Source organism: Cebidichthys violaceus, unplaced genomic scaffold, assembly GCF_023349555.1.
Source record: "Cebidichthys violaceus isolate CVI_PGR_0920_01 unplaced genomic scaffold, fCebVio1.0.p SCAF_15, whole genome shotgun sequence".
NCBI lineage: Eukaryota > Metazoa > Chordata > Actinopteri > Perciformes > Stichaeidae > Cebidichthys > Cebidichthys violaceus.
The window spans coordinates 281,674-297,492 of NW_027176318.1; the positions used below are offsets into that span (position 1 = coordinate 281,674).

The 15,819-nt window shown below is 45.5% G+C and overlaps 1 protein-coding gene across 1 annotated transcript in view; it reads left to right on the forward strand.

The window, feature by feature from the left end:
* Window positions 1–8,776, forward strand: part of zeb1b (zinc finger E-box binding homeobox 1b) — a 42,682-nt gene extending 33,906 nt beyond the window's left edge. Inside the window, exons 4-8 of the mRNA XM_068709556.1 lie at window positions 49–251; window positions 854–959; window positions 1,408–3,119; window positions 4,593–4,773; window positions 5,454–8,776. Coding sequence (XP_068565657.1) covers window positions 49–251; window positions 854–959; window positions 1,408–3,119; window positions 4,593–4,773; window positions 5,454–6,352 — 3,101 coding nt within the window. The 3' untranslated portion in view covers window positions 6,353–8,776. The remainder of the gene's footprint in view (window positions 1–48; window positions 252–853; window positions 960–1,407; window positions 3,120–4,592; window positions 4,774–5,453) is intronic.
* Window positions 8,777–15,819: the final 7,043 nt, after the last annotated feature.

Genomic DNA, 15,819 nt, shown 5'->3' on the forward strand with positions numbered 1-15,819 from the left:
TCTCACATGTGTCCTAACAACACTCTCCTCTTCTTTTTTTCCACCCAGGAACTCCCGATTCGTTCTCTCAGCTGCTCACCTGCCCGTACTGCGCACGAGGCTACAAGCGCTACAGCTCCCTGAAGGAGCACATCAAGTACCGCCACGAGAAGACGGAAGAGAGCTTCAACTGCCCCGAGTGCAGCTACAGCTTCGCGTACCGCGCTCAACTGGAGCGGCACATGACGGTCCACAAGGGCGGACGGGATCAGGTAAAAACCAACAACTGGCTGACAAACTGGTCAGGGCTGGATACTGATAAAACCCCCTCACTGGGTAAACGGAAAAATCTCCCTTTCTGCTACATTGTAATGGTCTTGTGATTTGATTTAGTTTTTCTTCTCTTAGTGTTGTAAGTTGTAAGTGGAAATGCATTTTTTATTTCTATTTTAGCAAACTAGATACTTTTAATTAATCCCACTCCGGTGCAACATTTTACAGAACTTACTGAAACCAAGTAGTGAGAAAGTAGTCAAATAATGTGTGACAGATATTCTGTGCTCCAGTTTGATATTCTGATATTTATATGCATCACGTTACACAAATAGTCAGCGAGGCCGGATTGGTTCGCTGGTTGGCCGGAAGGTTTCAGTGGCGTGCGGTAGTAATTACACACCGATAAAGTGATCCTAAATTATGCAAACCTACACGGAAGCGTCGTCTCCAGCAGCTCGCTTCCAAACACGACAAACAAACATGAACTTTTGCCCCTCGATTGATTAAAGACACGGCGACGTGAATTAGCAGCAGTTCAAAGGTTGTGTTTTCACGGTGCATCTCGCTGAACGTCCCCCTCTCTCCCCTGGTCTGACAGAGACACATCACTCAGTCGGGAGGCAATCGTAAATTCAAGTGCACTGAATGTGGCAAAGCATTTAAATACAAGCACCATCTGAAGGAGCACCTACGCATCCACAGCGGTGAGTGGACAACCCCTGTCACCATGGCAGCATTCCACCCGTGTGTGTGTGTGTGTGTGTGTGTGTGTGTGCACGTGATACTGTACACGTCTTTGCCATGATTCTCTGTTGGCCACAGATGTTTCCGTTATACCAATATTTATGTTTTATTTATGTTTTTGCCAATTGCCTGTATTGAGATGTCCTTCATTGTGTTTCAGTCCTCGTGTGCTCTTCCTTAATGTGCCATAATTGTGTTTCTTTTGGCATTATGGGACAGCAATTAGAGAGGGGCATTTCCCAACGGTGCCATTACATCAACGTTTAAGCATCATTGAAATGCATTAGAGCTTTTTCCTACCGCACTGCTCATAGCCTAGCTCGCTCATTTAGCTTCATTCGCTAATGGAAATCTGTCCCCCCCCCTCCCTTCCTTTCTCTCTGTTGTACACATCATGGTTTTATTTAGGAGAGAAACCCTACGAGTGCTCCAACTGCAAGAAGCGCTTCTCCCACTCAGGCTCGTACAGCTCCCACATCAGCAGTAAGAAGTGCATCAGCGTCATCTCAGTCAACGGCAGACCGCGCTCGGGGAACGCCAAAACCCTGACCCAGGGTACGTCGCCAGCGCTGCCCACGTCGCCCTCGGCCCTCCGCACCCAGATCAGGGAGAAGCTGGAGCACAGCAAGCCCCTGCAGGAGCAGCTGCCACTCAATCAGATCAAGACCGAGCCAGTGGACTACGAGTACAAGCCGACGTTGATAACGTCCTCAGCCGTGGCCGCCATGAACGGTGGGGTTTTCAATGGAGGTGCTGCAGGTCCTCTGCAGGGCACAGTGCAGGCCGTGGTCCTGCCCACTGTGGGGCTGGTGTCTCCCATCAGCATCAACCTGGCAGACCTGCAGAATGCTCTCAAAGTGGCCGTGGACGGAAACGTCATTCGTCAGGTGCTGGAAAACAATGCCAAAGGCCAGGGGCAGATGAACTCGGGGTTAACCACTGGAATGCTCCATCCCGCACAGCAGCAACTCATCTCAGCCATCAGTCTGCCCATTGTGGGTCAGGATGGAAATGCAAAAATCATTATAAACTACAGTTTGGACCCCAGCCAGGGCCAGCTCATGGCCCATAACCTGAAGAAAGAGCCTGAGCCCACCTCACCAGGCCAGACCACCACTGACACCTTCAAGTCCCAGAAACTCCCCGAGGATCTAACCATCAGGGGAGCCAGGCCCAATGAAAGTAAAGAAAAAGAGGAAAAGACCACTAAAACTTGTCTCCTGTGTGATAACTGTCCCGGTGGGCTGGAAGCACTCCATGCCCTCAAGCACTGCAAGAAGGACGGTCTCAGGCTGAACGGAGCGGGCCTGGATAAGTCGGAGTCTGCTGTCGCTGCCTTGTTGTCAGAGGGAGCACTCTGTAACCAGCCCAAAAACCTCTTGTCCCTGCTCAAGGCCTACTTTGCCTTAAATGCAGAGCCCACCAAGGACGAGCTGGCGAAGATCTCTGACTCAGTCAGCCTGCCAACCCATGTGGTTAAGAAGTGGTTTGACAAAATGCAGGAGGGTCAGATATCACTGGGTGCCCCAACACCTCCCTCGGAGGAGGAGGAGGACACCTGTGAAGCTAGCAGCGTGGTGTCTCTGGTCCCGGGGAAGGACGCGGCCAATATGAGCCCTTCCGGGGCCCAGGGCAGCCCGACAGAAGCCACCCCAGCGGAGGTCAACGGCGCTCACAGCACGGCGGCCTCTCCCTCACCACTAAACCTGACGGCTGGCGGTCCCGTCCCAGCCCCGCCTCCCCAGAGCACTGAGGGACCCCTAGACCTGTCGCTGCCAAAGCCCGCCAGAGAGGAAGCGGAGAGAGCGGTGGCTATAGCTCGCGTTTACCCCTCCCCTTCCTCCGGCTCTACCAATGTGGATGAACCCCTAAACTTAACTTGCACAAAGAAAGAGGCATCGCCACTCTCAGCCATGGGCGTCAGCCCCATCGCACTGTACGCCAGCCAGCTAGGTGCCAAACCCCTCGACATTGTGACCACAATGCAATGCCTACGGGCACTCGCCACTAACAGCAAACAGACTATCCTGATCCCCCAGCTGGCTTACACCTATACCACTACAGCAAGCAGCCCTGCTGGGACCGAGACGCAGGACACCATCCACCTCAACGGAGTGAAGGTGTGCAATCAGTTCTTCCCCCAAATTAGCAACAGTTGAGTTGTTCAATGCATAGTTTGACATTTTGGAAAATAAGCTCATTTGCTTTCTTGCTTTGAGTTATATGAGAAGATACTACTCTCATATTTGTATGTTTAACATCAAGCTACAGCCAGCAGCCAGTTAGCTTACATGTAGCTTAGCATAAAGACTGAAAACAGGGGGAAACAGCAAGCCGGGCTTTGTCCGAAGTTAACAAAAGCACCTCTAAAGCTCACTAGTGTCACAATGAACTAGTTTGTTCGATCCATACAAAAAGAGGAGCAGAAAAGAAAACGGCACATTGTAGTTTTATGGATAGATGCCTAATGGATTCATTTGAGATGACTTGGCAGTCAAAGTATAGCTCTTTAATTAGTGAGATTTAGAGGTGCTGGTAGGCAGATTGTACTACCTTTGGACAAAGCCAGGCTAGCTGTTTTGTGCTAAGCTAAGTGGCGGGCTGTACAGACAGGAGAGTGGCATCAATCTTCTCATCTGACTCTTGTCAAGAAAGCTTAACAATCAAACCAAAATATGACTCTAGTGACTTGTCTGTACTCTTCAGTTACTGTTTACAAGGGCGGATGTTATTTTGAAATGCTCACAGCTTTATTTGCCTCGTCAGCATTTCAGAGGTGCTGTTCACTCCTTTCATTGGCACAGGTCTGACAGTACAGTTGCTCTTTACACTCCGATGCTGCTGGAGTTTGGTCAGCTACGGCAGATAGCAGATAGTGTTTGAAAGAATTCAGTGACTGATCCGGTAGCCATTTTGAGAAGCAAGTGGTTTGGAATCAAGTTGTCTTTTCTCTCTCTAGGAGCGATCAGTCAAAGCCCTCAGTCCAGATCATTACTTCTCATTGTTCAAAATCCACCAGGACATGATAGATAGTGTGAAACCATCCAAAATGTAATCAATAAGTCATATATAGAAACGTCAGAATTCAGCCCTTTGTTAAAAAATGATATCCCTTAATAGTTCTTCATTGTGCAGACGCCTAATGATGGATGTAGATCTCTCCGGGTGTGTGAGTGATCTTCCTGGGCTGTCACCCAGAGGACATGAGGCTGCACTTTACTGCAGAGCCCCTATTGATCTGCTGGAATCTGTTTAAACGGCACACCTCCGCCTGCCTCATTGATTTATTGTTGTTGTATTATACTTTCGTGTTAAGTGGATTGGCATAGACCTGCCTTGTAAAACGAAAGAGCTCTGTGTATATATCATCTCCTTAATATTGCCCCACATCCTCCTCCGCTGCATCAGTAGATGAGTTTTACCAGCCCGGGGACAGCAGAGAACTCTAGGTGTGCTCGGAAGTGAACAGGATGTGTTGCGTGTCGGGCCGAGGAAAAGACGGCTCACCCGTAACACAAGTTGTTCATTAGTATTGGTACATTTCTGAGTCATCCATCGTTCTGAATACATCTGTGATTTCTCACATTCCCCAGGAGGAGAAGCAGGACACGGGCTCAGAGGGCGTGTCCACCGTGGAGGAACAGAACGACTCCGACTCGGGTCCCGCGCGGAAGAAGATGAAGAAGACGGACGGTGGCATGTACGCCTGCGACCTTTGCGACAAGATCTTCCAGAAGAGCAGCTCGCTGCTGAGACACAAATACGAACACACGGGTAAGTACGACCTCTCGTGTGTTTCCCAGGCCCACGCTCAAACACAAGCCAGACTAGTCACAGAAAAATGTGAACCGGAACTTGTCTCACCAGCACTCGCTGTTCTTGGGAAAGATGAGTCAGAGTGCGAGTGAGAGGGGGGATTTTGAGCTGCAGCGTAAAGAAGGGTGGACACCTCCATTCCAGCAGGTATTACTCAACTCTACGCAGAAGAGGTCTGGGAATTTGTTTCCGCCAACTCCCCACCTCTGCACTGCCAGCTTCTCGTGTGAAGCCCCGAGTGTTGCAAGAGGCGAGCTCTGGTAGTGATTTGCATTGCTCTAAGATGATGATTCCGTGGCCAAGTGCGGGTCAACGCTCTCACAGGCGTTTAGATTTTTTTTCTTACTCTGATACCTGGCTTGCAACCGTAGTTTTCAGCTCCAAATGACCTCATCCCTAGGTGAAAAGCAGATCCCTGCCTGGATAAAGTTTCCTTGAAGGTTTGCGAGCACAGTTGTTGTGATTTTGTTGTATTGTTGTGAAATGTCCTCCTTGGATACACTGATGATAGATACTGTCAGCCTTCTATGCAACAATGCAGCGGAGTGCTTACTCCTCCCATGTCTGTGCCTTTTTAACTCAACAGTGTTTTCACTCCTAAATGTTGACGCACGTGTTATTGTCTCTGTCCTCTGCAGGGAAGCGGCCTCACGAGTGCGGCATCTGCAGCAAGGCCTTCAAACACAAGCACCACTTGATCGAACACATGCGTCTCCACTCGGGGGAGAAGCCGTACCAGTGCGACAAGTGCGGCAAGCGCTTCTCACACTCGGGCTCCTACTCCCAGCACATGAACCACCGATACTCCTACTGCAAGAAGGAGACGCAGGGCCAAGGCGGAGGCCGGGAGAGCCCCGAGGAGGACGGCGAGGCCCGGGCCGAGATGGAGGCGCTGAGCCGGCTGGAGCGGCTCCTGGCGCCCTCCCAGCTGGACCTGGACGAGCGAGGGAGCAGCGCGAGGGAGGACGAGGAGAGCGAGGAGGAGGAGGAGGAGGAGGAGGAGGCCGCGGTGGACATGGATGACATCCAGGTGGTGCAGATAGGGGACGAAGGAGGGGATGAGGAGGAGGAGGAAGAGAGGAATGAGGAGGAGACGGAAATAGTATTGGAGGAGGAAGAAGGAGGGGAGGACAGGAATGAGGAGGAGACGGAGAGAGAATTGGTGGAGGGAGGAGGAGGGGAGGAGAGGAATGAGGAGGAGATTGAGAGCGAATTGGTGGAAGGAGGAGGAGAGGAGGAGAGGAATGAGGAGAAGATGGAGGGAGAATTGGTGGAGGACGGAGAAGAGGAGGAGAAGACAGTGATGGAGACTAAAGAGCAAGAGGAGGAGGCCGACTCAAGGCGGGAGGAGGTGCTGGGGAGCATTCAGGAAGAGGAGGACGCCAAGGAGGAGGAAGAGGAGGCGATGGATGCAGAGGAAGGGGTGACGGAAGAGGGGAAAGCAGAGGTGGAGGTCACAGAGGGGAGTGGAGGCGAAACAGACACGGTTTCTGGAGAGCAGAACCAGACGCTGCAGGAGAAAGGAGATACTGACTGAAAGAGGAATCCGACTCCTCCACGAGACACAATCAGATTCCTCCTCCCCTCTTGCGGAGGAAGAACACAGGAGATGATGTCCAGTCACTCTGACAATTCGTTTCAGTTCACTACTGTGTAGAAATCCAGGTGTGCCTGAAAAAAAATACTAGTGACTTTTCCGCAGGAGAGCGGTTTGTTGCTGTCCGAAAAAAATCAATTTGTAAAGAAAAAGATGAAGACAAACACAAATTTTAACAAACGAAGGAAATGCATTATACAGACTTTGGAAGCTAGAGCCGACACGTTTTAGATAATGTTTTATTACTAAAACACCGTGGGTCATTTCTTTTTATCAGTGTTACTAATTTTATCACTCATATTTTAACCTTTAAAAGCTGTACAGTTGGGAGATATTTCTATACCTTTTTATTGCCAATGAACAAAAAAAAAAAGTCAGTATTTTATTAAGTTGGAAGGAAAATAAGACAAATCCTGTGCACTACAAGTGGCTTGGTTTACCTATGGATCGAGCAGTCGAGTTGTGTTGTCCACCCTTCAGTATTACCGCACTAGATATACCGCGCCATCACGCTAGCAGATGTTAGCATTACGCTTCTTTTTTTATATTCTTTCGATTGGATCGTGAGCCTTAAGAAGAATAACAAGGGACAGCGGATGGGTCTATTCAGTCATTTACTTCCTTTTAGACTTTTAGACTCATTGTTGTCAAAGTTTCTTTGACAGATACGTGTTTTATAGTTAATAGTTTGACATTTTGGGAAATAAACCTGGTTCTTTTCTTTGAGAGAGTTAGATGAAAAGAACCCACATATCTGTCCGATAATTATACAGCTACAGCCGCCGCTGCTATGCTATGCTTAGCTTAGCTTATCTTAACTGAACTTAGTTTATCCTGTCTTAGCTAAGTTTAGCTTTGTATGAGGACCAGAACAGAGGGGGAAAAGCTAGATAAAGCTAAAGCTAACACTGCTAAAGCTAGCAGTTGTTTCCTGCTCATCTACTGTTCCACACTCCAGTCCAGTAGGTGGCGGTAATGCATGTTGGACTATTTCTGACTATTATGCTAAATGAGGCTAATCATGTCCCGGCTTCAGCTGCATATTTATAGACAGATAAGTGTGTAGTGTCGACATTCTCATCTAATTGTCATCCAGAAAGCAAATAAGAGAATGTTCTTAAAATGTGGAACTACTGCTTTAAGTGTTCAGAGCGAGCAGAAAGGTGATCAAGAGAGCTGCCTGACCCTCCCTATGCCTGCAACCTACTTTGAGCCATATGCAAAAAACAACAGAATCAAACTAAACAAGAGAAACATGCATATCAAAAGTGCCATTGAATATTGCTATTGAATCTTAGCAGCTACGATCGGGTATTGCCGGGTCCCAGATCGACCAATAAGCCGGAATACTGTTGACGTTGGCTCGCCACCCCCCCGAGAGAGTAGAGTTAGTTCTACAGCGGATTCCTACCCTAGGTTTTAGAGAAGTTGCTTTTTATTTCTAATCCGAGCAGCTAAAAGAGCTACGATGCACATGGTTCAAATGGATGATGAAGTATGAGTTCTAATTGCTAACTGTGTCCTGCCTTTTCAAAGCTCATTCAGTGCACTTGTTTAACACACCATGAAACGCTCAGACGTCTCTTCAGGTAACAAAATGTAGGCAAATATGAATCCCAGGAGTTTAATTCAACGATGTTTTTACCTGTCAGTATTATTTTTGTGTCTCTTATGTTGTTCTATGTTCTGGTTCCTTGTGTGTACTGTATGTTTTCCGCTATGGCAGTATTATCCCCACCCCCAAGGAGATGGGTATGTCTGTTTAGTCATAGAGAACTTTTATATTTATGTGTCTTATTTTTTATATTTCTTTATGGTTATTTATTACACGATGTAGTTTGTATTAATACGATAATATATTTTAGTATGGAAAACAAAGGCAAATAACTACGAGCCTGGAAATATGAGACTCCAGCATACTGAAGTATGTTTTTCGATCAAATAAAATTATGTTTTGCGAGAAAACAACTCGCACCCTGCAAGCCTGAACATTGGAACCTATGACCTGTGTGCATCCACTCTCATGTTAGTTTTCTTTCCCCTCTCTAATATGAAGCTACTGAACTTTTGAAAACTAATCGTATGTCTAATAGCATGAGTGTGTGCTGTTTTATTGAAGGATTACCCTTAACCACACAAACTGTCCTTTTTGCCAAGCCAAAATAATATTGACATTTGTTCTTATGTTTTTATTTGTGCCAATTTGTTACTTTGTCAGTGTCAAAACCACGCCCACTTTTATATACCCCTCCCCCTTTTAACACCCTCATCTTTTTTATCGTGATTTTTCTTTTTTTTCCTTTTTCCTTTTTTTTGTTCATTTTTTATGACTCCCCATCTCACAATAAAATACATCAATTACAAGCTGCTGGGTTTGTGATGATATTGTTGTTGAGAGTTTTTAAAATCACACAATATTAAATTGTTGCTTGTATTGCAATAATAATATTACAATAGGAAAATAAATCCATAAAGGACCACTTTGAAAAACGTATAAAAGAAAGAGGGGGAAATAGATTCAGAACGTTATGTAGAAGAAGAATAATTTAAACTTTGTTTTGTTTAGCTTCAAAGACTTTTTGAAGAACTAAAGGAAGACTTTACAACAAATATATATATTTGTATTATTAGTGACACATTACTATAATATAGTTATTATCAATATAATACAATTATTTATAATACTATAGTGTTAATATGATATTAACAACATATACAACATGAGATACTTCCTCATATGGTGTGATAATGATTTATGCTAATTTGTCCTTAATTGTCTCCAATGACAAATTAAAGCCAATGTCATCAGAGCGAAAGGGTTAAAGAAATACTTTCACACTATTGAGCTCAACATGAAGGTTAGCTTAGCATAAAGACTGGAAACCTGGAAAACAGCGAGCTGGGCTCTGTCTGAAGGACCCGCCCTCCAGCACCTCTAAAGCTCACTGACTATTGGTTACTGAGACTCCAGGAAGTGACTGCATCCGAACAAGAAATACAAAAATAACGTCAGCTTTCAAAGGTATTTATACTTTAAAAAATGGACAGAGCCAGGCTAGCTGTTTTCTGCAAACAAACATTGTAGGAGTTGTCGGTCCTCTCATCTAGATCTAAAGAGAGCAGATAAGCGTCTTTTCAACAACGTTACTAATCGAGGACCTGCATAACCCTCAGCGACAGATCAGTCACAACCCTCCTCAGTCCAGCCCAAGGTCAGCCCTATTGATCAGGGTTAGGTTTCCAGGAGGGTCGACCCCCCCCCCCCCCCAGCCCACTCCACCAGCATTAATTAGTAATGGAGTGGACTAAAAATCCATATTCTGTTGAGGAGCTGAAAATGATACAATAGCTGGTGAACATATTTGATAGTTCTCTCTCTCTCTCCGTTTGCCCAGAAGCACCTCTTCCTCCAAAGAAGGGTTATTGGTATTATATTTTGGGGGGTGGGTTCAGGAAAGTACTCGAGTCTTTAAAAAAGCAGGTGTGAGGGGAACAGGATTCAGACTGCATGTCGGCCGAACTACCTGAGCTCCCCTGTTGGGGAACACAGTGTGACAGAGGAGGTTTGACCGCCATCATGTTGAATGGCTCCCCGGAGACACTTGGAAAAAAAAAAAAAGGGGGGGGGGGGTTGCCGGTGGAATAATGCTTTATAGGACAGCTCACGCCATAACATCACCGTGTCAAACTGTTCCGACGGCCTCGCGTAATTGTGCCTATTAGGAACGTCCCCAACGGTGGCCGCGGAGGCGCCGCTCCGAGACTCCGCTAAAGGTCAAAGAGTGTGCAGCCCGTGGCGCCGTGTTTCGGGACGCGGGGGCCGCTTTACAGGCCTTCGGTCCGCGACTTAAAAGCCAAGATATTGCCACATGTTCTGCTGGGCTCAGCATTTCAAAGGAAAATTGAAAAGCTATAACTGCTAAGAGGATATGGAGTGCTCTTGCCAATAATGGTGCAAAAGCCTGATGAAGTATCATGGCTGCCGGGGCTCTGACACCGAGCCAAACCCAGGGGGGGCCGAAGCTCCCCGGGGAAATTTAGAGAAAAGCCGGGAGGAGGAGGCGAAGGAGGAGGAGGAGGAGGAGGAGGAAAGAAAAGCCTGCTCTCAGGAAATAGCAGTCACTTAAATATCATGTTCATTTACTCAACCACTAAATAGCAGAACGTACACAGAGACATTATGTGTGTGTGTGTGTGTGTGTGTGTGTGTGTGTGTGTGTAAATGGGAGGGTTAATATGTCACTACATGTGACAGATTGCTGTTTCAGAGCTCCATTTTAACCCGCTGGTCAGCATAAGCTCATGCTCATCTGAAAATCTATGTATTTACTCATGTAACCTGGGGGGGGGGGGCATGTCAAACGAACAATTACACACTGAGTCTCACTCGAAACACTCGTTCTCCTCACACATTTCTTCATGATAAAATCATACAACATGTTCTACTGGTATTTGGAGAAAGAAATATAAATCTGAATAAAATAATCCAAAATGTATCATTTAAAATGTAATGAATTTCAACAATCAGTGGACTTCTTATTGAATGAATGAATGAATGACTGTGAATATGAATAATTGAGGAGCCCACAGATTGGTCAGTATACAGTACATGCACCATCACATTAAATAATGTAACAAAACATAACACGATAACAATAAAACATGCAATAACACAAAACATGATGAACTATATCATGCAACAAAGCACAACATCCAAAGCATAACATAAGCGTGTTGTGTCTTGTTTCATGCTGTATTGTGTATTCCTACGTTTGAAGTGCATCTAAACGTTATGCTGAACAGAAGTACATGACAGGAGATGTCGAGGGGCACAAAGTAGTTGGTAACCCAATATGGAAATCAGATTGAAGGAATATATACGCTGCCCGTCCATTAAAATCCCACCAGATAACCCGAACCATCACAGACCTTTAAGCTTCTGCCACGCTGGAACTCCTGTCATCTGGTCCCTTTGATTTTAAAAACTCAAAACACAAGAGTGTGTCCAACTGCAGCGGTCAAAGGACTCCAGGGTCCACAATCGAGGAGGTCAGTGAGAACATCCTCTTGTGTGTGTGTGTGTGTGTGTGTGTGTGTGTGTGTGTGTGTGTGTGTGTGTGTGTGTGTGTGTGTGTGTGCACCGAAGGGTTGATTGGATTGTCATTGTGCTGTATTTAGCTTGTACCATAAACATCTCCCTGGAGAATTACCCTTCAGCTACAGTAATATGAAGCCAATCGTTAACTCATATTGAGATCCACTAAGGTTTTAGGTGTCCTTGTTTTTCCACTGGATTCATTATCCGGAATCCTGGTCACCTTTTTACCAATCACCTCAATCACACACACACACACACACACACACACACACACACACACACACACACACACACACACACACACACACACACACACACACACACACACACACACACACACACACACACACACACACACACACACACACCCTCTTGCCTTCCAGCTGAATCCTATTACAGTGTTTCTCAGAGATAAGCCCTGGTGAAATCTATCTATAAATGAAATTTATGCATCATCGTTTAAGCTTGTAATTGCTCGGAGACTCTATTCATTTCATTAGCTGGAGTGAACGTGTGTTGGTGTCTGTGTTTTGTCCTGTTTCTGTGCACTTTGTAATAAGGACAATGAGTCGATAGCTTCACGTGAACTCGTTCTCAAATCACACACTCTCACTTTTCACTACACACACACACACACAGATATTTAGTATTAAAGTTCAGGCAGTTTTGTGCTTTCTTTTCAGGGTGAGGTTCAGGGCTGACTTTCACCACTTCCCCTCGTCGTTACCACATCGGGACTCGAGTTGCGCTAGAAAAACCCCAGCGCAACCACAATCACCTCACAACCCCTGTCTCCACACACACACACACACACACACACACACACACACACACACACACACACACACACACACACACACACACACACACACACACACACACACACACACACACACACACACACAGTTCAAACTTGCCAGTGTTTGCAGGTACGGCCGGCCCTCCCACACTGCTGGGACGACACGGAGCGGGCTCTCAGTCATGACTAGAAGGAGCTGCACAGAATTCAATTAAATGGTCTGCTCTTTGAAAAGCTACCACCCACCTGCCTCAACTGCACACACACACATACACACACTGCACTATGTTGAAAGTAACACACCTCCAACCAACTACCCACTCTTGTATGCTTTGGTCCTCCCACACATACAGGAAAGCGTGCATGAACACACACACACTCACGCAAATATCAATTTCTCCTCACTCCTGTGTCTCCGCTGTTTGTGTGTGTGTGTAATCCTATTGTCCCGTCCTCAGAGAACCTTCCAATGCCGTCTTCAAACCTGCCACCTGATTGGCTGCTGGAGGTCAGCGGATAAGCCCATAAAGAAAGGCGTGACATCTCTTTAGACCCCCTTAAATGTTCACCTTTTTGTCCTTACAGGGCCCGTGTGCTACAAGGACTACATCTCACCGCCTTTGAATCGTTCACTTAGTGAGCTCTGTGGTGGCAAATGAGGCGAACGTCCTCTCTGCTGCGAGCAAACTAAATATTACCACACTTAAGGGTTTCTTCAAAGGGGACGCTGGCTCCTTCTGGTTCTCTAAGACACAAGTCGAGTTGAGTCCTCAGCGAGGAATTCAACACGAGTTTCTGATGAAAATCCGGCCAAAACAGCTGCACTACTTCTTTCCAGTGTCACCATATCGGTCGTCACACATCTTCCTCCTCCTCATTCTCGACGGAGAAGAAGTGCATTCCTCCAAAAAAAAAAAAAACATAAAAAATGACATAGTTTAGTACAGACATGTCAAACTCAAGGCCTGCAGGCCGGTTCCAAAAATAAAATTAAAAGTTAGACTTGAATATAAAAATATCCCCATGGTCAAAATTATGAGATAGAAAGTCAAAATTAGGAGATAGCATGTTGTCTGTGTGCCGACACATCACAACAGGTGGACAGGAGAGGCATCAGCCGTGAAGCGGATTTCCAACAAGTGATCGAGTTGAAAATGATCGACAAATAATCCCAAAATGTCCACGAAGAGAAAAATTGATGCAGAGGGAAGAAAATGTAATGAAAGATGTGAATGAATACATGTTTATGCTTCAAGGAGAATAACCGGTGTGTCTTCTGTGCGATGAGGCAGAGTCGTGATGAAGGAACAATTTACGTCGGCATTTTGACACCAAACACGGAGCTAAATTTAGCCTCCAAGAAAAACATAAAATAGTCCAAGAATTAGAAGGCAGACTGCAATCACAGCAGAACATACAGTTGTGGTCAAAAGTTTACATACACTTGTAAAGAACATAATGTCATGGCTCTCTTGAGTTTCCAGTTATTTCTACAACTCTGATTTTTCTCTGATAGAGTGATTGGAACAGATACTTCTTTGTCACAAAAAACATTCTTGAAGTTTGGTTCTTTCATGACTTTATTATGGGTTAACAGAAAAAGTGACAAAATCTGCTGGGTCAAAAATATACATACAGCAACATGAATTAGCAATTTTGGTGACTTAGAAAGTTGTGTCAATGAAGTGAGCTTCATAGCATGGCCTCTTAACTTCTTGTGAGTGATTATGAGTGACTACAGCTGGTGACTTCTCTGAGGCCATTTAAATAGGGCTCATTGGATACAAACGCCCACAAACGCTACAATGGGAAAGTCAAAGGAGCTCAGCATGGATCTGAAAAAGCGAATCATTGACTTGAACAAGTCAGGAAAGTCACTTGGAGCCATTTCAAAGCAGCTGCAGGTCCCAAGAGCAACAGTGCAAACAATTGTTTGTAAGTATAAAGTGCATGGCACTGTTTTGTCACTGCCACGATCTGGAAGAAAACGCAAGCTATCACCTGCTGCTGAGAGAAAATTGGTCAGGAGGGTGAAGAGTCAACCGAGAACCACCAAAAAGCAGATCTGCCAAGAATTAGAAGCTGCTGGAACACAGGTGTCAGTGTCCACAGTCAAGCGTGTTTTGCATCTCCATGGACTGAGAGGCTGCCGTGCAAGAAGGAAGCCCTTGCTCCAAAAGCGCCACCTTAAGGCTCGACTGAAGTTTGCTGCTGATCACGTGGACAAAAATAAGACCTTCTGGAGGAAAGTTCTGTGGTCAGACGAAACAAAAATCGAGCTGTTTGGCCACAATGCCCAGCAATATGTTTGGAGGAGAAAAGGTGAGGCCTTTAACCCCAAGAACACCATGCCTACCGTCAAGCACGGTGGTGGTAGTATTATGCTGTGGGGCTGTTTTGCTGCCAATGGAACTGGTGCTTTACAGAGAGTAAATGGGATAATGAAGGAGGATTACCTTCAAATTCTTCAAGATAACCTAAAATCATCAGCCCGAAGGTTGGGTCTTGGGCGCAGTTGGGTGTTCCGACAGGACAATGACCCCAAACACACATCAAAAGTGGTAATGGAATGGCTAAATCAGGCTAGAATTAGGGTTTTAGAATGGCCTTCCCAAAGTCCTGACTTAAATCCCATTGAGAACATGTGGACAATGCTGAAGAAACAAGTCCATGTCAGAAAGCCATCAAATTTAACTGAACTGCACCAATTCTGTCAAGAGGAGTGGTCAAAGATTCAACGAGAAGCTTGCCAGAAGCTTGTGGATGGCTACCAAAAGCGCCTAATTGAAGTGAAAATGGCCAAGGGACATGTAACCAAATATTAGCACTGCTGTATGTATATTTTTGACCCAGCAGATTTGATCACTTTTTCTGTTAACCCATAATAAAGTCATGAAAGAACCAAACTTCATGAACGTTTTTTGTGACAAAGAAGTATCTGTTCCAATCACTCTATCAGAGAAAAATCAGAGTTGTAGAAATAACTGGAAACTCAAGAGAGCCATGACATTATGTTCTTTACAAGTGTATGTAAACTTTTGACCACAACTGTATCTACAACAGCTACAGCCCAGTGCATGACTAAAGGTGTGTGAGCAGGTGAGCTCCAACAGATACAGACTTTAACATGTCAGTTTGTGAAGAAACACCATCAGACCGAGTTCAGGAAGCAGCAGACGATCTGACAACACAGCTAGCTAAGAGACGAGCAGCTACTCGTCTTCTTCATCAGCTGTTGATGAAAGCACAGAGAACACGGACACATCATACATCACACATCATACATCATACATCACACATCATACATCACACATCAAACATCATCTATCATCTATCAGTGTTTATAAGAGGCTGGAGGCAGACCTGAGGGCAACCATGATGCTGATGTGGTCCAGAGTGAAAATGAGTTTGACACTCCTGGTTTAGTACGTCAAAAGAAGTCATAGTATATTATGTTGAAAAAGTCCCACTATGGTATGTATAGAACAGTCATTTAAAAAAAGTCATAGT